At 36.8% G+C, this 24,843-nt stretch overlaps 1 protein-coding gene across 2 annotated transcripts in view; it reads left to right on the top strand.

The window, feature by feature from the left end:
* Nucleotides 1-24,843, top strand: part of LOC145694600 (multicopper oxidase 3-like) — a 171,003-nt gene that overhangs the window by 59,126 nt on the left and 87,034 nt on the right. For both annotated transcript variants that reach the window (XM_081770973.1, XM_081770972.1), the window contains exon 2: nucleotides 24,375-24,474. In XM_081770973.1, the coding sequence (XP_081627099.1) occupies nucleotides 24,375-24,474 (100 nt within the window). The remainder of the gene's footprint in view (nucleotides 1-24,374; nucleotides 24,475-24,843) is intronic.

Here is a 24,843-nt window from a genome sequence, read left to right as displayed (position 1 = left end):
CCGCTGAAATGTTACAAGTTTCTCGTTGATTAGTTCTTCAAAAGATTTGGGGTTCACACTGATAAAGATCTTTGTTCCAAGATAGCTTTAAAAATTCTTCGAGGAGAATATTGTCAACCATTGTCTCATCATCATGGATGGATTTTTAAGCAAACAAACAAACGAAAAAAACACTATTTTTTTTTTTTTATCACATTAGCGAAATTCTGATTGTTGAGGAGTTGAGTTGATTTTGAGTTTAACGTCTCGTTCAACAGCAAGACTATATGAGACGTGGACTTACTGATTAACGTGGAATCCGAACCACATGAGCCCCCGCCGGGGATCGAACCCGGGTTTCCCACGCCAAAGGCGCGTACGCTAACCGCTTAGCCACGGAGCTCCTGATTAATGAGAACCAGGCCCGTATCCACAGGGAGGCATGGGGAGCCGGCCCCCCTAAATTTTTCACGGTAGTCTTGCAAATGAACTATAATATGGTTGGATCGTCCCTCCCTAACTTCTACCGCCCTCCCTTTACATTTTTGGGATGACTACGGGCCTGTTGAGGACTAAGTTACAATTAAAAAGTAGTGTATACATAAGTTAATTATAAAGTTATTTCTAGATTTTAAGTTAGTGAGTCTGAATAACCAATGACCTCTGTATTCATACATAAAAAAAATGTGCAACTAGAATGATGATAAACTACTACAGGGACGGATGATATATATATATAGGAACGGATTTATGTTTTACCGCCCCTAGGACAAAATATATTTGCCACTCCTCACCCCTGCGTACACAATATAAAATAAAATGCATAAAATTATTTTATACAGACCTTTGTTTTCAGCATTTTTGTTTAAATTTTAATGAATTTTCATTCATTTTGAATTCATTAGTTCCACGCGTGGTCAGACTTTAACGGCTGGGATAATACGGGGTGGAAATCAACGGAAAACCGCCACTCTATTTTTCCCTTGTTTGCTGACTGTAGAAAGAGGAAGATGATTATGATCATTTTGAATCTGCTATTAAGAAATATTTAAATTGTCACAAAAAACCGTACGACCGTACAAAGGACACCTCGTCTATCCGATTTAAGTGATTTTTGGATATATTGTAGCTGAGGACTCCCCGGTCAATTATTTATATGGGACCAACTCCCTATGACCAACCTTGTGACCAGCAGAGGTCACTAAAAGTCATACCGTTACGTGACTATTCTCATTTGCCCTAGCCCAGTATAACATACAACTATTTTTTGTATGCTAAGTTTGAATCCGTGTGACTTTTGGTGGCCTCTGGAGGTCACAGGGTTGATCATAGGGAGTTGGTCCCATATAAACAATTGACCGAGGGGTCCTCAGCTACAACAACATATCTAAAAATCACCCAAATCGGACAGACGAGGGAAATGCAATGCTTTTTGTGCGGTGTCCTTTACTTTTTTTTTTTTTTTGACAAGAGGGTTACAGAAAATTATTAATTTTACTTTTAGAACATGCACTAGTGCAATAACAAAAGATTTTTTTGAACTTTTCGTCAATAATAGTGTCAAAGTTCAATATATATTTAAACACTAAAAATTGTCACCAAAATGAATAGAGTAATTGTTTTGATTATCGAAATTTATGTTTCTACCAGTGGCGTATTTACGATTTTGTTTCGGGGGGGCTTTGCTAACTTTCCGGGGGGTTTGCCTGAAAATGTGAAAATTCTGCAAGATATTTCATATACTTTACTATAGTAAGTAAGATTTCGGGGGGGGGGGGCTTATGCCCGGAATCCCCTACCTTAAATACGCCACTGGTTTCTAGTGTCATTCAAAATGGTTTTGATTAGAAGAAATATATATTACAAAAGTATCGTATATTCGTTATGCACATGATAATTGTCGAAGCAAGTATAACACTATTAATAATAGCAATAATACATAATAAACTTATCTATAATAAACTTCAGTTTCGAACTCCAAATCAGCTTCACTGTACTCAGCATTTTCTAAAGTTCTTATTCCCTAACAACACAATTACATAGCAGGCATATGCCTATCATGTTCCGTTAGGTATATGGGATTGCGTCCAGTATGTGCCTTCTATACTCCTGAGAAAGAAATCACATGAATGGCAAGTGATAGTCACAGTCTATATCCGCCTCTAGGCACATGCCTGACATGTATCTGGGGAACGTGCCTAGAATATTCTAGGTATGTTCCCCATGTCATAAGCGTCAATGAACCACAAAATTACTCCCCTAAAATATGTTAAATCGCCTATATGCGTAATGTGTTTACATTAAGGTGAGTCTAAACAAAACTTTAAACAAGTAAAAAAGAAAAAATGTAGAGCTACCTTAGGGTGGGCGCGAACCACCAACTTTCAGATTACTAGCCGCGTGCTCTTCCGACTTGGCCACAAAGGCGATGAAGAGAACGTCCCTTGTAGAGGAATAAATTATTGAGGTCTTTTGCATTCGGCTAATCAAAGTATGCCTTTAACCGCATATATTCGACTATAACCGTTTGGGATCAGATAAAATCTGCTTGCCATGTACTTTTATAAGAAATTGACGACTGTCTACTTACTTTATTTCATGGTTCTTCCATATTCACTTTCAAATGATCGGCGCCAGTTGCCATCTAATGAAGTTGATGCGTTTATTACTTCTAGTACACAATCGCTTAGAAAAAGAAGCAACAAATGCATCAAATGTGGGAGATGAATTTAGAACACCTAAATGGCGAATACCTAGCACATCTTGTGCTGTAGAGTATCTGAAACAGTATGCACCTAAAGGACGTACCTAGAACATGACATATATGTCCCAAGTGACGACATAAAAACAAATGACTGTTAGAGGACGAAACTGAGCCAGGTATATAAATGCTATATTTGTAGTACATAGTTGCAAATATCAATTAGGTGTAACAAGTTGTAGGTTGCTGAAGTACATACTTAGCACATGAATGTCATATGTGCCAAGTGTCGGGTACCTAAAAAGTAGATGGGACACCTAAATGGCATATGCCTAGCACATCTTGTGCTGTTAGGGTTAACACTACTCTGAACAACAATTGAATTTAAAGAATGGATACAGGGTTGCCATTTGCCAATTCTCAAATCGTTATTGATTTATTTTAGCGGGAATGACTGTTAAAAAACCTCAATATGTTTGTTTTATGATTATTTAATGCATGTCTACAATTTATTTACACATTCAAAAACTACAAAAAAGTATATGTTCTAAAATTATCGTATATTCACCTATTATCGCAGACATTATTGCCTATATCATTAAGGCTTAAATTATCGTATAACACGGTAAATTATTGTATGGTTGGCAAGCCTGATAGTATTTCAATATTAAAATTCCACTCAATTTCTACCACCAATGATCAAAGCTAATAGACTCGCTAAATAAAGTTCTAAATAAAGTGTGAACGTTTACTTTTAATTTATTATTATTATTATTATTATTATTATTATTATTAACTTTTGCATTATTTTCGTCTTGGTTATTATATTTTCGTTCAAAGTATGCCCCATGGCTCGGACCTAGTATTAAATCTGGTCCTGTATATACATATATGTGCCAATGTATATATATATATATATAATTCGTTAGAATTTTCGTCCAAATTCATCCGAATAAAGTCCCCAATTTTTATACATTCGATGAATTACAACATTGTTACTTGAATGTTTTATTCAACATGATCCGTACATTATATAGTGCTGTGTAATAGCCGGCTTCTGAATTTTTGTCTTTGACAGAAAAAGTCCAAATTAAATACAATATTAATAACTCACAAAAATGAAATTGTTTCTCAGGACACTTGAAAATGTTTTGATGCTTTTTTTATTATTATTGTAACGTAAGATGCTTTTTGTTCAATTGTAGCGTATCTTAAAACCATATGTAGACAGTAATTTACGGAGAATTTCATGAAGTAAGGGGAGAGGAGGTTTAAATATTAAGGGGGCAAACTATTAAAAATGAATCAAAAGCTAACCACTTTTCTGTTGTCATTTTTTCATAAGTGAAAAGAGATAATGAAATGTAACTTACCACAATAATAGATAATGCTATTCTACACCCGAAGATATGAATCGAAAGAATTTTTAGTAGTGCCATCCATAGAAATTACAGTGTGGCCAGATTTTAAATTACACAAAAATTTAGGTTAAGGTAGCGACTAGAGAAATGAATTGATGACTTATCATGTTGTCTTGGCCCCTTGTTAACTACATTTTAAATAATATTTGTATTTATTTTGTAATAAACAGAGTTTTTTTTTAAATATTGTGGTAAGTTACATTTATTGTGGTAAGTTATTATTATTGTGTTAAGTTACATTTCATTATCTCTTTTCACTTACGAAGAATAGGCAAAAGAAAAAATGGTTACCTTTGTATCATTTTTAGTAGTCTGTCCCCTTAAGGACAAGTGTTATTTTTGTATATCTTAATATTATAAATGTATTTTCCGAGTATATTGCTCAAGGAGGTTTAAATCTCGAAAACCCTTTTTGCGTACGCCACTGTGTCTATATTGTTTACTGCTAACACCATATCTTACAGATACAAAATGTCTGTCGTAGTGCTAGTGAGAAATTTTAGATTTCGTAGAAACACACAGAAGAAGGTCTCTTCCCGTGTGTATACATATATATTCTGTTTCCTGGTCTGGTAAGGGAATTTTGAAGAAATGCCTTGCGACTTGTTCCCTGCCTTCCTTTTACTTTGATCACTTGGGGAAGTAAAACGTTAGAGGCGTCACAACCGGTGCCAGGAAACGACGCGACAATTTCCTCCTCTTTTCACTGATTACATTGAACAGAAATTCTGGATTGATCTTGTGCTCCACACACACACAGTTTCTTCCTAACTACGTTGCCCTCTTTCCCTCAGCTCTGTGACTCTTCCACATTGGGTGTTCAAGCGTATCTATCGAAAGTATCTGGAAACTTTTTTCTTACTTTCTTGTGATAAATTGTTGGTCAGTCGTTTAGGTAAAGTAAAAAAGGATCCCAGATCTTCATTCCGGAATTACTTCGAACTTCTTTCCCATTATTTTTACGTTTCCCTTTCTAAAATCCTAGAAGGGCTGGTGAACACTTTATAGTAATTAGGTTTTCACTGAAAGATTTTTGCTTTTTTATTTGCAAATCAAAGTAGTTTACATCGGAGGAATATAAGTCAAAGTTGCAGAGTTAAAGGGTATTTTCAACAGAGAAGAGTCCACATGCCTTTTTCCGTGGAGGTCGAAATTACCAGGAGTGGGGGATTGAATATTGTACACTCTGAGAAATAGATATTTTCTCTTTGGCTCACTATAATATCTGCTTAGAACAGTAAATTTACTATTGGTAACACCTTTCGACTGTGCACCTGACATTCTCTCCCGTCCCGCTCTTGACCAGCATACGAACCATTCACAAGCTCCGAGAACATAGACTTCTGACGTTTTTCCAACTCTAGACTTTTCAATTAAATCATATATATATATATATAACCTACCATTATGTCCTTTAGGCTAAGGCAGATGAATGACTACCATTATGTACTTTAGGCTAAGAGAGATGAATGACTACCATTATGTATTTTAGGCTAAGAGAGATGAATGACTACCATTATGTACTTTATGCTAAGGGATATGAATGACTACCATTATGTACTTTAGGCTAAGGGAGATGAATGACTACCATTATGTACGTTAGGCTAAGGGAGATGAATGACTACCATTATGTACGTTAGGCTAAGGGAGATGAATGACTACCATTACGTACTTTAGGCTAAGGGAGATGAATGACTACCATTATGTACTTTAGGCTAAGGAAGATGAATGACTACCATTATGTACTTTAGGCTAAGGGAGATGAATGACTACCATTACGTGCTTTAGGCTAAGGGAGATGAATGACTACCATTATGTACTTTAGGCTAAGGGAGATGAATGACTACCATTATGTACTTTAGGCTAAGGGAGATGAATACTACCATTATGTACTTTAGGCTAAGGGAGATGAATGACTACCATTATGTACTCTAGGCTAAGGGAGATGAATGACTACCATTATTACTTTAGGCTAAGGGAGATGAATGACTACCATTATGTACTCTAGGCTAAGGGAGATGAATGACTACCATTATGACTTTAGGCTAAGGGAGATGAATGACTACCATTATGTACTCTAGGCTAAGGGAGATGAATGACTACCATTATGTACTTTACGCTAAGGGAGATGAATGACTACCATTATGTACTCTAGGCTAAGGGAGATGAATGACTACCATTATGACTTTACGCTAAGGGAGATGAATGACTACCATTATGTACTCTAGGCTAAGGGAGATGAATGACTACCATTATGACTTTAGGCTAAGGGAGATGAATGACTACCATTATGTACTCTAGGCTAAGGGAGATGAATGACTATCATTATGACTTTAGGCTAAGGGAGATGAATGACTACCATTATGACTTTAGGCTAATAGAGATGAATGACTACCATTATGTACTCTAGGCTAAGGGAGATGAATGACTACCATTATGACTTTAGGCTAAGGGAGATGAATGACTACCATTATGACTTTAGGCTAAGGGAGATGAATGACTACCATTATGTACTTTAGGCCAAGGGAGATGAATGACTACCATTATGCCCTTTAGGCTAAGGGAGATGAATGACTACCATCATGCACTTTAGGCTAAGGAAGATGAATGACTACCATTATGTACTTTAGGCTAAGAGAGATGAATGACTAGCATTATGTACGTTATGCTAAGGGAGATGAATGACTACCATTATGTACTTTAGGGTAAGGGAGATGAATGACTACCATTATGTACTTTAGGCTAAGAGAGATGAATGACTACCATTATGTACTTTAGGCTAAGGGAGATGAATGACTACCATTATGTACTTTAGGCTAAGGGAGATGAATAAGTGTCATTATGTACTTTAGGCTAAGGGAGATGAATGACTACCATTATGTACTTTAGGCTAAGGGAGATGAATTACTACCATTATGTACTTTAGGCTAAGAGAGATGAATGACTACCATCTTGCCCCCTACTATTACAAGCCTAGCGTCACTACTGTTAGTGTTTATCTATTTAGTCTACACCTTTCAATGGCTATATGAGACATGGATCTATATAGTTTGTAGAGAGGTCCAAACATGGCCTGTCGCCTTGAGTCCAAGATGTCTTCCACTTTCAAAGTGAGAACTGTAGTAGTTTATTTATGATCGAGGAATATCGACTATCTGGGAAATGCAGTGGAAGCTGCTAAAGTTTTTTTTCCCCCACAGGCATAGTGAAAAAGAAACAACATATATTCTAGTGGATAACTAATGGTCAATAACCTAAATGTGGTTATCATTATTAGCCTTACGTGAATAAGAAAGGTAGAAAATATAGTGGAACGAAAATTACACTCATATGCTTATTAGACTCATTATCAGTGCTGTATTTAGGGGGTGGCTATCGGGCTCAAGCCCCCCTGAAATAAATTTGTTATATGTACAACTTCATTAATATTTGTCGGCACCCAAAAAGTAAAATATAAGTGCTTTTCACTTGTTGTACATAACCCCCCCCCGAAACAAAATCCTAAATACGCCACTGCTCATTATAATAAACTTTTTTCTAGTGCTTTACTCAAAGGTCGATTTTTTGGGGGGTAGCTGAGAGTGTATAAAATATTTTTAAATAGTTGATAATATAAGTGATTAAGGATCAATACTACGATTTTTAATAGTTTATACCAATATGGTCAGTAGGATACACTGTAGGGGCAGGGAACCACTGTAGGGGCAAGAATCCCGAGCATATAGAATATGCACAAGGCTAGTAAAATCTTAAACCGAAGAAGTTTCTCTAAACTGCGTGTTTGCATAATTTTCTAGTTTCTTTCTTGTGTCCGATGTAATGCACGTTACTTCTTTTCTCATTACCATCAAATCACACAGCCTTCTGCAAATACGTATATATCATCCCTGCAGGCAGTGAAAGTGCTTTTACTCACGTGGCGGTAAGCAGGAGTTGAGTCGCCTGTTGCACTGTATTTCGTTCGACAGCCGATGTTGCAGTGTGGTATGCTTGTATTATGATGAGAAAGTAGCGTGGATGTAGGTCAAAACGCTTTATGAAAAATGAACGACAGGAAGGAAATATAATACTCACTACCTCTACGTATTTATTTGAAGTGACTTTTTTTTTTTTTTGACGTTGCTCAATTTTTGAAGTAACAGCTGATACTTTTAAACAATAAGAACAACCAGAAATATTTCTACTTCCTATACACGAAGTATACCGTGTAACTGATACACGAAGTACCGGCTACATGGTTTTCTGTATGACACACACTAAATACAAGTGTGAAGTAATCATGTGGCAAAATAGGTAATGTAAGTGAATTAAATATGTAACATAAATGAATTAAATAGATAATGTAAGTGAATTAAATAAGTAATGCAAATGAATTAAGTAGGTAATGTAAGTGAATTAAATGTGTAATGTAAGTGAATTAAGTATGTAATGTAAGTGAATTAAATAGATAATGCAAGTGAATTAAATAGATAATGTAAGTGAATTAAACAGGAAATGTAAGTAAATTAAATATACCTGCCGTAGCTTCTATTATTCGAAGGAGAACATAGCTTTCTTGTTATTATATGGTTAGCGTACGCGCCTTTGACAAAGGATACCCGGATTCGATTCCCGGCGCGAACTTATGTAGTTCGGTTCGGATCCCACGTTGAACTTGAGGGCCACGTCTCATAAGCCTTGCTGTTGAAAAGGACGCTAAATTAAAACCCAATAAGCTAATCAAAGGAGAATAGCAATAAACCGATTCGGTTCCCGATGGGAACTAATTAGGTCTGGATCTCACATTAAGCTATGGGTCCACGTCCCATATAGCCTCAGTACTGAACTCCAAATCAGTCTAACAACCAACCAATCAAAGGAGAACATCATTTGTAAATCATTTATGAATTCCTGCGAAACGAAATATTTCAAAGAATAACTTTTACTCGTTTGACCCATCTTACTTTCCGCCCCCAACGAGAATTTTCCTAAGGCACATACAGTGATGTAATGCGAGAATTTCTGGTAGGTACGCTCGACTGTGTACAAAAATATAGCATATATCCTGTAAGCTATGTACACAAGTCCAAAGTTCGATAAAAACTAGCTTCAGTAACCATCAAAACTTACTTCGATAATTACTTCAAGAAATTAAACTATTTTTGTTCCTTTAAAACTTTATATTTTCTTAATACTTATTATTTCTTCGTTATATGTCATAAACACACATCAAGGGAAATCTTTGATGACTTTCCTGCTTATCCTATCATTAACAGGATAAATGTATATGTGTGGCCACAAAACTTAACAGCATAACTGTGCAGGTCTGGCCATCAAAAAATTGTATCTTTCGTACCGGACTATTGTCCTTAACAACATATACATATTATCGTTTCATAGAATGGCTCCCAAACTACTGGGAATTGTTAATTTATTAGCTCTGTATAAATTAACAAAGAAGTCCTGGATCGTATATTGTTCGAACGCTAAGAATACATATTTTTTTTTGAACTTCACAAACAAGTCAATGCTAATCATAAACATAAATTAATGTAAACTAAAATAAACAAAATTAACATTGTAATTAATATTAATAATAAAACCGATCATTCTGTGTTTCGCCGCAAGTACATGCGTCGAGATGTGTAAAGAGCCTAATCGTTCCTTACATTTCAAAAATTCATTGTATAGAAAATTCTCTTAATTACAATTAATAACACGTATCAGACCTTACTGACTTAAAATCATTCAATATATGTATGTGTACTAAACAGACACGCACACAAATACTCGCTTACACGCTAATAAATTATTATTTAATCAGGGCACAAAATTTCAAAGTCAGATGCAATCGCCAATACAAAAATTATGGTCACCAGTTTCTCTCACGTACAAATTATAAGAGGTCCCCCCCCCCGCGCATTTGATTTGACAAAGAAAGAGATTACATCAGGGTATAAAATTTCAAAACCACACAATTAGATTCAGGATAATCAACAATTCATATACGTGTTAAAAATCTTACTTTCTGTAACACTCTCTCTCTGCACTGAAGTACCAGTTGTCGATTGTCAGCAAATCATCCAATGTGTCAGTTTTCAGCGCAGCCCTGTGAATTTAGGCAGAAACCGTTCCTACTAAACTCTGGTCGCCAGCTCTAAATTTCTAGTTGTCAATGGCGACCTGGCGACCGGAAATTTTGCGACATGATTTAATAACATACAACTTCTTTTTTGTTCAAGTTCAGTAAGTCATCTGATTTTAGTTCATATCCACAAACATAATGCTTAGAAGAACACATATAAATACAGTTTAAAAGTGCTCTCTGAGGGGAAGGGGGTAAAGTAAATTACTCGTACACTGAACAAAGCAGCCAATCAGGCTAGAAATCCGTTTCTCCCCATTTTAAAAATGAGTAAAAATCTACTTTTGTCGGCTCGACTCGTCACGCTTCTCTCGTGCTATAGTGCGATACATATCTCTGGTATGGCTAATCAAGTGTTCGATTTTAGATAATGATACATTAAAAATATTTATTCCAACTTCCTTTAGCTCTATACAGCACAATTTTACAGTAACCCTTTAGTAACCTTTTACGCCTCCCGAAAGTGATGAGCTTCCCTCTAGGTTCGAAAACTACTAGTGAAAAGGTACTTGCAAATTTATGTTTCTATAGTAATTGAGACGGGTATGTAAAAACAAAAATCGAGAGAGGAGATCATCTGGTTAGAAACACTTTGTTACTTAAGCAGTAAAATAACAGAAGATGATAAGTACCACAAGTAGCAATGTCACAGTGTACACCACGTGAAGAAGTTTGGTTTGTTACAGTACTCCTTAACGAACCAACTTGTGGCAACGCCTTTATATCATACAACCAACATTCTTCTACCGATATGTGGGTTGCTGACATATCAGGATGAATTTCGGAGTCCTATAGTAATAGATGGGGAACGGATTTTGGGATTAGGTGGATGAATTTTGTCTCTTAACGAACTCGATTCTTAACTTCCGATCCTCTACATCCTGCCGAAAATTGATGGTAATCCATCAAAGTAGCTTTAGAGATATTGTATCTCCTGGACGGACAGAGTAAATATATAAAGGAATTTTTAGTAAATCTACTTAAGAGGTAAAATAATGTAAAATTCCGAATGCTTAGTCCAGGAAAGTATTTAAAGAAAGACAAAAACATTCTAATTAAAAAAAAAAGTGGAAAATAGTCCGATAAAAGCATGTGTATGAAGTTTGGCGTTGTATGAAAGTGATGACCGAACTGTAGGAAAATAAAAATATTAATATATAAAGTATTAAAATATATAAATATATTTTAATATATAAATAAATTTTTAGTAAATCTACTTAAGAGGTAAAATAATGTAAAATTCCGAATGCTTAGTCCAGGAAAGTATTTAAAGAAAGACAAAAAGATTCTAATTTTAAAAAAGTGGAAAATAGTCCGACAAAAGCATGTGTATGAAGATTGGCGTTGTATGAAAGTGATGCACGAACTGTAGGAAAATAAAAATATAAAGAAATAAATTATCCTGTTGTGCTACAGAAGAATGTCGAAAGTTGATGGGTGAAATGATATGAAATGAGAGAGTGTTTAAATAAAATACATTCAAAACTATAGAATACGAGGTCGAAAAGAAAATATAGGTTCATTGGACATACCATGAGACATGGAGGAACCATATTATTAGCTACTGCAGAAGGAGAGATGGAAGGAAAAATACGAAGAAGAAGGTTGCGATTGAAATATACATCCCCAAACGAAACAAAATGTAAAGAAGAAGAAAACTACATCGAAATGAAAACTCAGCCTCAAGACGGGTATGGTATGCAAGCAAGACTCTTGTAAGAACTGCAAGATCAAGACTCTTGCGCTCATCACTAATTGACTTTAAAACGTCACTGTTCATCTCAGCGACTCATAAACTATGAATTCAACTCTAACATTGGTCGTTTTCGATTCTTTTTAAATGCCCCCATGCTATTCTTATGGGGAATTTGCAATCCCATATCTCAGCTCAGATATGACCTATTCTTACTATTACAATGATAAGAGTAAGTATTTCAGAAATTCAATCATAATTCAAGTGAATTTGTGAAATATAAAAATGACATAACGATTGATTAAGAATTAATAGAATGCATTTTCTCCGGACAGTGGCAAACTACCATGGGTTCACTTTACCCAGGGACCTTCGGGTCAAACACCTATCTTCGGACAGAACACTATATCATTATCGTCATTGAGAGAATTAGGACATTTAAAATTACGTTGTAACTTGTATAACTTATAATGCCTAAACAACTACTCAACAAGAGGTATGTTTGCAAAATCACGGCTTCTTTTCTTGTTCGAGACATAAGTTTCTGTGGTGGGGGGATGGGGGGGGGCGAAAATTATATAGAGCACAGGGGCGCATAATATATGAATACGGGCCTGGGCTTACCTATAGCAAATTCTAACTTCCTGTCAATTTGGTGGATGTGCATCCGATAGGTATGTGAAGTACGTGGCAGACAAATCTTTAGACATTCTAATTTAAGATAAATGTAACATTTATACGTAATAAGTATTATTGGGTGATATTGCTGATGTGTTACAGACCTCAACGGTTTCCATTTACCTGAATCCTGCTCGGACTTAGGGTCGAAAGCGTATCTTAGCCTCAACAAATCCCTTAGAGATGGGTGTGGCATATAAACACAGTCGATCGTTCCGTTGAGAACGGGAGTGGTATGTGAACACAAATTCTGTACGGGGAGGACGGGTGTGGCTTATAAGGCTCATGTGCGTTTAATTAGTCAATTAAGTCATTTTACGTATTGCAAAATAATAATTCAATTTGAAAGTGTTAATTTTTCTTCCCCCCTTTTTCGTCTTTAAAGAAAGACTGATTTAAAATAGCCGTCCCTTTTTGTCAATTAAGTCATTCTATGTATTGCAACATAATAAAACTTTAGTTTGAAAAAGGTTTATATATATTTTTTCTTTTTTCTGTTTTTGAAGAAAAGTCGATTTAAAATAGCCGTCCCTTTTTGTCAATTAAGTCATTCTATGTATTGTAAAATAGTAAAAATTCTGTTTGGAAAAATGTTAATTTTTCTTTTTCGCCTTCGCCTACTTATTTACTAATTTCGAAGTCTTAACTGGAAGACCAATCGGAAAACGACCATTAGGAAGACCTAGGCACAGATGGGAGGACAATATTAAGATGGATCTTGCAGAAATATGAATACAAAGTAGAAACCGGATCCAGTTGGCTAAGGATAGAAGTCAGTGGAGAGCTTTTGTGAACGCGACATTGAACCTCCGGGTTCCATAGGAGTTATTTATTTATTTGCGGCTCTGGAAAACGACTGATTTGAAATAACGTCCCCGCACGGTTGAAGCTCTAACAATCGAATATGAAAGAGCTTACCCATGTATAGTAAAAAGGGCTTATACATAAGCAACAGAAGCCTTCAGGAAAAATGTGCAGTAAAAGCTGACGAAATGCATACACACACATAAAAAAAAAAAAAAAAATACTTTGCTTACAGCGATATAAGAACTGGAAAAAGAGCATTATATACAGCAAACGTTTTCCTAGAAAAATTAACATAAAAACAGAAACTTTCCTCAGCATATGACAAAAGTGTGTTGCAGTTTCGTGAGTATGGCTTTAAGAATATGTCCAACCAGGCTTTCTCTACAGAACATAAACACTTAACAGGATATTGTCTCTTCTTCTGAAAGCTCTAACTACACTAAAGTGCCACTTTTCATATTTTCTTTGTTTGTTTTCCTTTGACTTTAGTGCTGAAGTGTCGCATTTGACAGTGATAAATAAACAGCATTATTTTACTGACATCAATTTTAATACCATTTCGTTCTTTGACTAGGCCTCTACAAAATGGTGGAGTTAGTGCATTATCATTGTTATAGATTGTTGTAGATTTTTAAGTTTGTATCACGAGCTCATGACCGTCATTAAGGCCGCTTTAATAGGTAGATACAAGTAGACCGCCAAGGGTAGATTGTGCTTGTTATATTAAGCAAAGTAGTTGAAAAAGGAATGCACCAATATTTTGTTATTAAGTTTCGAAATGAAAAATTCAAAACTATTTATATAATCATTAGTTAGTGAATATAAATTTAAGGCTTCTAATCGCAGAAACCGAAAATGGTAGTTAACCTATTTAACCGTTTGAGCGAATGGGACTGAACTGAAACGAGATGCAAGAAAAAGCAGACAGTTAATAGAAGACAGGTTGCCATTTGTAATTGCTTAAAAAAATCTTAACGTAAGTGTCCAAAAAGTAATTTTTAAATCAGATTTATTTCTTTTTCAGCAAGCTATGTAATTATTCTGAAACACCTACATAATTTTTTAAAAGTACTCTCCCTCTTGCACTATATATATTTCTTTTTCAGCATTACTGCCATGCAGCAAATACGTGATTCAGCTCATTTTGTGAAAGGTGTTTGCAAATCGCCTCCATCGCTTTCAAAACTTCCAGATTGACCTTTTTTTAAATGCCAACAGGCGACTGTAACTCCTTGTACACTGCACTCCAACAATATTCGCCTTTTGTTCCTCACTCAACACATGAGGAACCCATCAACATGAAATTCGCGACATCCAAGATCATCGCTAAGGATACTTTGATGCTAGTGGTCTACTGGTCCACGCTTAGTTGCATGCATGGGGAGCATGCCCGCGACCGTTCGGTCTATTTAATGGACGGGTACCACTCAAATGTATCGCACCCCGCCCGTAATTCCTCCATACGCTATTGTATGCTCGTGTACATGGTGCACCGTCAGAATTTGTCCCCTAATTCTGACTCGCCTAAGCGATGTAACCCCCATTCTCTGAGGGAGTGGGATACGCCCACTGCGCGGCCAGACCGAAGTCCTGAGTGCCTACCAGTTGACCTACTAGTTGAGGCAGACTGCTAGCGAGCCAGTCCTACCATGATCTGCAGGCATGGCGACCTAGCCTTATAAGGCAAGCGCACCTCCCCCCGCGTTCACCGTTACCCAGATTCCTGGGATTGGTTCCCACAAGCTACCGAATCCCACGGTATGACCACAGCCCGGTTGAGTCCAACCCAAGTCCGGGGCCCCAGGCAATGCCCGAGGGGGCTTGTTCAATCCCGGCCCTGCCTACCTCTATCGTTCAACTGGCAACCGCCTTGTCGTGTAGAGGTACCACGCACACATCGAGATACTCCCGTATCTCATCCCGGACCCAATGGTACTTGTTAAGTCACCATTTGAGTTTAGTGTCGGCCCATATCCTACAGAGTTTCCTCCCTTTAGCAGGATCAGAACCGTTACCCAGATTCCTGGGATTGGCCCCTCCCCCACCTCCGTTTGGTCCCCTCGCAGGCAGGAATCCGACACTCCCCTTCCCCGGTAGGGTGGTCCAAGCACTACGGGACTTCCTCTAATTACGGTAGAGGTACACCGTACACCGTACATTACCAGAGCCAGTGACTGATGTAGACCGTTTGCTCAAAGGCAGACATTGTCATTTGGGAGCCGTGTCTTCCCTGGTAGGCCCGCCCAACCAATACGGGGCTACTTATCTTTAACGTGTTTAGGTACCACGTACACGTTGTAGCAAGCTACTTGTCCGAATTCCAATGGTACGTGTAAGCCACCATTAGAAGAGACACCCACACCTTTCCTTCGGTAGGGCCGTTCAAACAATACCTAACTACCTCTTCTTACGTGAGATTTCAACCGTACATTACCAGACCCAATGGCTGATGTAGACTGTCTACCTTTAAAGACAATGGACATTTGGGAGCGGCTGCTCCCCTGGTAGGGTCGTGGTTCCTGCATTCAGCTCACACTACTGGGACGAAAGAGTGACCCACTTCCTCAGCACTCTTGAGGTACGAGTATGCGTTAGGTTATTATTATTATTATTATTATTATTATTATTATTATTATTATTATTATTATTATTATTATTAGTAGTAGTAGTAGTAGTAGTAGTAGTAGTAGTAGTAGTAGTAGTACTAGTAGTAGTACAAATTTTGAAAAATGAATACTCTCTTTTGCTAATCAGCAGATAACTAAAATATCCCTTTCACACATTAAAACAAATTTAAATAAATTTTGTTCCGTAAATCAAAATAGCTATATTTCCTCTCACAATGCCGAATCTTCGGTCTGTCTAAAATATAAATTGAATGATAATCCTTCATTGTGTGAGGTTACTGTTGGTAAATACTCGTTGGTGAATGTTCAAGTACACATGGAGAAAAGGCACAGTGAAAACAAGCACATTAGTTTCGCTCGTATATCTTCGTCAATCCGTGACCGATGACTGTGCAATTCTATCTGACTATCTAATAAACTGAAATGTCCCAGCAGCTTCCGGCTTTCTCCCAAAGAATACCCAAAGCTCCATTGTTTATAAAACACACTCTCTCAAATGCCGTTAAAAGAAAGAAAGAAAAAAAAAGTCTTCGCCAGTAGATACTTCATTCACACACTGTAAATTATACGCAAGAATATGTGTTTTAGTTAGGATAAGCTTTTGAAACTTCGTTCTAGCTTGTAGAAGTCGACATCGGTTTTCTTCCAGAAAATTTTGTTCGTGGGAGAGCAGGGGGGGGGGGGAAACATTGAAATATGAAGCATTTGTATCAGGGCACATCCACTAGGGCTTACCGGGTCCAGATTCCCCCGAAAATTTCCTAATTCAGCATGTATTTATAGACTTTTTCAATAAAACTATACTTATCTAACAGGGAAATGATTAATGTAGCACGAAAATTGGATCTTACACTTCATCTGTACAATTCCTCTTATAAAAACAATCTAGTTCTTTCATTTTCGCCCCGAAAATATAGGTGGAAATATTTTAAAGGGTAATGGCGGAAACTTCATAACGAGGAACTACATAATTTATACGGTTTACCCAACATTGTTAGGGTCGTCAAGTCTAGGAGGCTTAGGTGGGCAGGTCATGTAGCTAGAATGGTAGAAAGTAGAAACGCTTTCAAAATCTTGACTGGAAGACCAATCGGAAAACGACCATTAGGAAGACCTAGGCGCAGATGGGAGGACAATATTAAGATGGATCTCGCAGAGATTGGAATACAAAGTAGAAAGTGGATACAATTGGCTAAGGATAGAAGTCAGTGGAGAGCTTTTGTGAACGCGGCATTGAACCTCCGGGTTCCATAAGCCATAGAGTTAGTTAGTTACTTCTTTTCGGGTGCAGACATAGACGTAACGGCTTGTAGTATCAAACGCCTCCCAATAAAAAGCTTCGAGTGCGTGCCTGGTTTGCACATACGTATATTGCAGCGCATATAGTAAATTCGAAGCTACGAACTTTAACACTGCCGAATGAAGGGTTGCCTTAAGCAAGAGTTTTGCTAGAATTTATTAATACTATTCATTTATATTAGCTAAAATCATCCATCTAGATAGCTGCTTAATATTGCTACTAAATCACATATTTGATTACTACGTTATACCGCCTGCTTGATATAGCTAAAACGTCTCTTCAGAATACATGTGGTAACTTGGGACTTAGGACTGATTTATTTTTAGCAATAGAAGATGTTATTTAAGATTGTTCGGGATTTTAAAAGTTATAATGTTGGAAGGGAAATTATATACAGGTAATGTAATTAAAATTATTTCACTTATCTAAACATAAAACACTTCCTACTTTAATTCAAAGTAGATTGCGAGAAATTTTGAATTTTTCCTTGAACTGAAAAGGTGAGAACAATTTTACAGACGAATGGGGCAACACGCTACATTTGGAAATATTAATGTGTTCTATTCCATGTAAAAATCTTCTTCAGATTAGCAATTGAGATTGATTGAATTTTTAAATGAAGAATGCGCTTCATCATCTGTTCGTACTTTTGAGGCCACTATTTGCTTCGAGCTATTCATTATCAATTCAGCACATCATGGCAAGTGGGAACATAGGTCCTCACAGCAATAGTTTAGCTTTCTTCCAAATTTCCTTCGCATTACTTCAAACATAAAACAATGGAGGTGTTAGCGCACAATTGAAAAAGTGTTACTGTATATTTCGTTTACCGTATGTAAGTCATAAAATTAAGAGAAAGCTATCTTTTCCTATCTACGTATCACAATAGTTATTAATCTGTGCATGTAGTTCCACGTATAGCTCAGAAGGATAATTTTCGTTCCAGGACAAAATGATCATAAAATATTTCTAAACAAAGAAGCTAACTTAATTCGATATACTTATGTTGAAAATAACCAAAACCAGCTGTTTAGAATCTTTTTCATGTATTTGTATATTAATATATTGGTAATTTTTATGTTGAAAACTAGCAGAATACTCGTTCTTCGTACGGGGGGAATATGTTTCATTTTGGATATAAAGGGCTGAAATTGGATTTAAACGACATCGGAAGTCTGCACTGTTCGTCTTAGCGACCCCAAAAACTATGGATCGGCACTAATTTCGGTAATTTTCCACACACACACACACACACACACACACACACACACACACACACACACACACACACACACACACACACACACATACACACACACACACACACATACATACATACATACATACATACATATATATATCCAGTAGCGTAGCCAGGATGTGCGTTTGTGTGTTTGGGGGGGGCAAGTGCTGTTATAGGTACATATAGAAAAATTACAAACAAAAAATATATAAACATAAAAATAGATAAAAAATTACGAACTTCAAAGTACCAAAGTACATTGTCGGACCTCTTTGGAGGGGGCAGCCCGTCTGGTCCCCCTTCCCTATGCCACTGTATATATATCTCTCCTCCACTTCCTAAAGTTGTGAGTTGCGAGGCTGAATTTGGATTTAAACGGCATCGGAAGTGTCACTGTTTTTCTCTTATTTCTAACACAGCTTAATAGTGGCGTAGGATTTAAACTCTCCACGATAAGAGATTATGGAAAAATAAGAATTTACTCTATTAAGATATACAAATATTTTCTATACGCAAAAATCACGCATGTCTTGAAATGATATGAACTTGAGTGTGTGTATCCATCTTGATGAAATTCTGTGTGTGCGATTGTAGGTTAATTAATTTTTATATAAAATATTACAAAGTATTTTTTTTTCAAAATTACCCTAATTTCAAAACCATCACCGTATTGCTTATATAAGATTAGCGAGAAGAATATAAAGCTGATATTTGAACTTGAAACAATCACAATTCGTTTTAATTTATGATGCAGTGGCGGCTTGTAAGAGAAATCACATCCAAAAAATCTAATTTAGTTACTATAAGTTAAAGGAAGAGGTAAAATTATTATTATTTTCGATGTAACCTTCCAAGAACTGCTCTCTGTTGGGATGTGCTCAATGTTTCCAGCGTTATTTATCCAATACTAAGAAATATTATACGTATATGCTAAAATGTTTATCATATGCTGTATTTCAAATTAGTTCTTTAGTTCTACGCAATGTTTTTGTTGCTCTTCCTACTTGTTTAGTGATTAGTGCGCGCGCCTTTGGTTCACGTGGTCCGGTGCTCGACTCTCCGTGGTACAGCATTAAAAGGGCCTATCGTTTTTCATGGGATAGATGACTGAAATTCATCTTAAATGTAGAAGAGACTATGCAGATTCTATATTCGAAAAGCAAATTGTCTTAAAATGGACGGAACATAGTCAAAAAGCACGAAACATTAGTATTAATGTCAATGGGAAACAGGGCCGTAACTTGTGGGGGCAGGGGGCAACTGCCCCTCCAGGGAAGCTCCCTGACGTTCGAGAATGCCCACTGTAAGACAAAATTTTCTTACTCCATATTCGATACGAACATTAAATTATAAATGAAGCATCAAACAGGTTCACTACATTTACATAAACAAAACAGCACACAAGACGTAAATAAAACAAAGATGAGTCTTGGACCCATTTCAATAAAAAAAAATATCTAGGATTAGGGGCCCTACAAACACTATTTATTAGTATGGCTTTGAGATTTATCAATATTGTTCCCTTAATTAGTCATGTATGGTACGGGCCCAGGGGCGTGCGAGAGGGCCGGGGGACCCCACAGAGTAAGAGAAAGATGGAAGGAAGGGGCATATTTTCGAATTTTGCGGGAGGGCCCAGAACAACTTTTCCTAGGGGGTCCAAATATTAATGCTTGCCCCTCCAGAAAAAATCTAAGTTACGGTTCTGATGGGAAACAAGTACTTCCTCCACTTATCTCAAAAACCTGAAGAGGAAGAAGGATGCAAATTAGATTAAATATAGAACAGAATGTACAGATTCTACATTCAAAAAAGAAATTGTCCTAAAATGGATGGAACAAAGCCAAAAAAAAAAAAAAAAAAAAAAAAAGTCGTCCACATATCTCAAAAACTATAATAAGGACATGAGTAATAGAAAGCTTATTACAAAGACATTTTGAAGAACTTAGAAATAATGTATAGCACGTAGGGTAAATATGGATAAAACATTGTCAAAAGTCAAGTTTGTTTGAGTAAAGTTAATAATAATGATAAAGTATATGCATCTTCTTCGAATTACCCAGTTCGACCGACGTGGAGATTACGTGTTTGAAATATCTCATATCTGGATTTGGAATCTCCAGACTCGATTTAGCACGCAACGTGACTTTTAACCTGATCACGTTGCACAGTTTGGTCCTTATGGCAAATCGGATAGGACATTTGAATGTATTACACGGTGGTTCATTTTCCACCTTAAAGCATAGACCCAGTTGCGAATCTAGCCCGGGGCGGGAGACTAGAACCCCTGTCTTTTTACTGACAAAAATAGTTGAAACTATTATTTATATATTTTTGAAAATTTATAGTAAGCTCGTGATATACCCGGGTTCTGGCTGTTCCTCCAGTTTGCTCCTGGATCCGCCCCTGCATATGCTCATTTCTCATATAGCCTCGATATCACGCTAAACTTTATTAAAAATAGCACTAAAATTACAAAAGCAAATTTTTTGAATAGAGAGATGTGTCCATTGGTTCATGTTATTGGGACAGTACCGAAAATTCTATCCTGTGAATCGAACATGAGACCATATCCGTAAAAGGCAATTATTTCCACATGACTAATATACATAGCAAGTTACAATATGATTAAAAATGAATAAGAATACCACACCCATACAAAGAGTAAATATACGGACTATATTTTCTATTGTTATCTCGTATTTGAAAAAAAGAATCTCTTTAATACAATGCAGGTTTTTGACCTAGCCATTGGAAAGTCTCAATCTAGGCAACGAGGTTGTTTTTTGAAGGATGTTCCATTTTGGGCGACGCTTGGTAACTTCACCTTCATCTTCTTGAGAGTTCACTGTCAACTACCTGGCACCACTGCCTCCGCTCCCAACTTCCATTTAATGCAAAGTGTTACGCAGAAAGCACTTTCCTCGCCTTAACACTTGAAGAGGATCCTCTTCTTTCTTTTTGGAAGGGAAAACCACAACAAAGCACCTGTGTTCTACATGCTCTTAGGTGCCATCTTTCGCTTCAAAGGAGTGTATTTTTCTTTGCTTCTTTCGTTTCGGCCTTTGTTTACTGCTTTAGCAGACAAAAGAGGGTTAAATCTATTTGCTACAGGTGTCAAGAAATGAAAGTAATGATGATAAAGCTAAGAAATAGTCATGTTTCTTTTTATAAAATTTCTTTTCCTTTTTTATTTCCTTCTGTTGTTCGTTGCAAAAAATAAATTTTAAAGGATTTTTTTTTTTTGTTTTTGTTTCACGTTAAGTTGTAGATCCACCTGTTATACAGCCTTAGAATAGTACTGAAAGGGACGTTGAACTTCAAATCAACCAATCAACAACAATAACAAAAAGTTTTTAATCTTACTTTCTTCTTCTTCTTCTTCATCATCATCATCATCATCATCTTTGGTATTTTGTAGGGGTGTTCGGAATTCGATTTCGTATTCCGGAATTCAGAATTCATCTAATTCCGGAATGTTCCGGAATTTCAGAATACCGGACCATTCCGAAATTCCGGAACGTTTCGAAATTCCGGATTGCACCGAAATTCCGAAACGTTCCGGAATTGCGGAATGGTCCGGAACGTCTTGAAACTGTATTCCGATTCCGGAATTGAATTTCCGTTCCGAAAAATTCCGGAATTCCGGAATTAGGAACAGCCCTAATAAAAAAGGTACTTTTTGAAAGATTAACCAAACTAAAGGGAAGAATTAGTTCCAATTTCTGCACCAAAATCACGGGATTTACACTGAATCACTTATGATTAAGATTTTAAGGATAACCAAAATAAAGTTCCAAATCTTATGTGCAATCGTTCACAGTGAACGGATCTAGAGAATGAAACAAACCAGTTGCCGTGTACCAAAGCTCCTTCCTTCAGCACAGCGGAATCAATATCCAGTTTCAAAGCTATGCTTTGCGCACATCTCTCTGTTCGGGGTAACAGCAAATATTATTTTTTCAATAAGAGGTTCCGGAATGTTCCGAAATTCCTAAACGTTCCGGAATTGCGAAATATTCCGGAATTCATGAACGTTTTGAAACTGTGTTCCGATTCCGGAATTGGAATTTCCATTCCGAAAAATTCGGAATTAGGAACAGCCGTAGTAATTTGCCATTATTGACAGGTCATTTGCTGCTACTGAGAAGCTTCGGTTCCGTGTTTCATGGTCTTCCACTAACCTCTTCGTCTTCACAAACGATTTTTCTTTTTGATATCGTTCATTAATTGTAGTCTCCTTCACCCCGAGAGCTCCTTTATGGCTAAGTGGTTAGCGTACGCGCCTTTGGCGTGGCACGCCCGGGTTTGATTCCCAGCGGGAGCTCATGTGGTACGGATTCCACGTTAATCAAAAGGTCCCATTTCATATAGACTCACTGCTGAAAAGGATGTTAAACTCTCCTTCACCAACTCCCTCTCTTTCCTACCACCATATGCTCTAAAACGTCCCTTCTGATACAGTTCCTCCTTAGCCAATATCCTAATTCTCTTCCTCTTCTTAATACTATCTATAACTGTTCATTTCTCCCACATTATTTCTAGGACGCTCTCATTCGTTTTCCGTTCGAACCAGCTAATTGCCTAGTGTCGAATGAGGGACCGCCCCACTAGCTTTTACTGGGTCACTTTGTCCTCACTTTGTGCTTAGTTTTAACTTGTAAGAAAATGTCAAGTTTTGTGAAGCGGATTCCTATTTTTAATTTATTGAGATCAAAGTTTCTCAACATGGTGGTCGGGTGACCTAGGGGATCACGAGAGGAACTCACGAGGCGTCGTGAAGGGAAGTAAAAAGATAAATGTAATTATTATCTAGTAGAGGGAAAATATATCTTTAAAGTCTTTTTTATTTAAATTTTGATAGATGTATTTTTATTTGCGTACTTACCGTCAAATTTTGCAAAGAATATTAAACTGACTTTAAAAATCTTTGGAAGATTAAGCTGATGGAGGTACTACATACTAAAATATAAGTTAAATAAAATGTAACAAAAACTATATGTTGAAATATAATTCAAAATGAAGGCTATACACATATCCAACTGTAAGCGATAAGCAGTAATAATCAAAGGTACCGGAACCCATGAGGAATACGCTTATGATTTCGGAACTCACGCTCACTCAACCTCACCTTCACGAAGTGAGCGTGAGGTTGAGTGAGCGCGAGTTCCAGATCATGATGTGAGCGAGAGGTCGGGTGAGCTTGTGGTGATGATGCTGTGAGCGTGAGGTCGAGTGAGAGCGAGGTCGATATATGTGAGCGTGAGGTTGAATGAGCGTAATGACGAAGGAATGTTGTGAGTATGAGGTCTAGTGAGCGTGATGTAGGAGAGGTGTGAGCGTGAGGTCGAAATGATGTGAGCATGAGTTTGAGTGAGGTTAGTCCAAAGTGGGTACCTTTAGTAATAATCAAAAAGCTTATTACAAACCGGAATTACTTATTGGAGGTGCTTGAAAAAAGAAGTGATAAAGAAAATGGGATGTCTTGATATGAAATAGGTTGAAGAAGCCTGGTTTAGAATATCACGTAGTGTGCTTGGATACACTCCAGTGATTTTACTGTAATTAAATTTTCAGACAGTTTCTCTTTCAACAATATTGAAAAGAATGAATCTGGGATAAAAATATTAACTTGTTCCTCAATTTGGAGCTGCTGGGACAAATGGTTTCTTTTACTTCCTTAATGGTCTAATATAACTGATTTAAAATTTAAAAAAACTTTCCATGATTTACGATTTTTATTTTTATTACCTGTTTTTATATATTTATAGTTCTAAAAATCGATGTTGTTTGTATTGCAGAACCCTACTTCCTTTCATGCGACAGACCATGTCACGAACTTGAATGGCCAATGATATGCAGATACAAATTTACAATGGAAATGTATCAAACGTTTAGTAGGTGAGTATTATCGTTTAATTTAAATACAATAAATGTCAGTTCTTAGAAACAACGTTCTCGTTTCTATACCAAACACACACATTCGTAATTATTAGAATTTAGATAATTAGTGTAAAAAAGAGAATAGTAATCTATACGAATTAATGTCTACGGATGCCTACGAAACAAGAAATAACGTTTTCTTGTCTCGTCTCAATTCTCGAAGAGATCTTTCTCTTCTCGTCTCGATTCTCGCAAAACACTTTCTCCTCTCTACGTGATTCTTGCAGAAAGCTTTCTCGTCTTGTCTCGATTCTCAAAGAGATCTTTATCCTCTCGTCTCGATCCTAGGAGAAATCTTTCTCGTCTCGTCTCTATTCTCGGAGAAAT

The sequence above is a fragment of the Thermobia domestica genome, chromosome 9, assembly GCF_964235325.1.
Source record: "Thermobia domestica chromosome 9, izTheDome1.hap1.1, whole genome shotgun sequence".
NCBI classification, from domain to species: domain Eukaryota; kingdom Metazoa; phylum Arthropoda; class Insecta; order Zygentoma; family Lepismatidae; genus Thermobia; species Thermobia domestica.
Note: the sequence above shows the minus strand (reverse complement) of the source record. Positions and strands in the feature narration are given on the sequence as shown.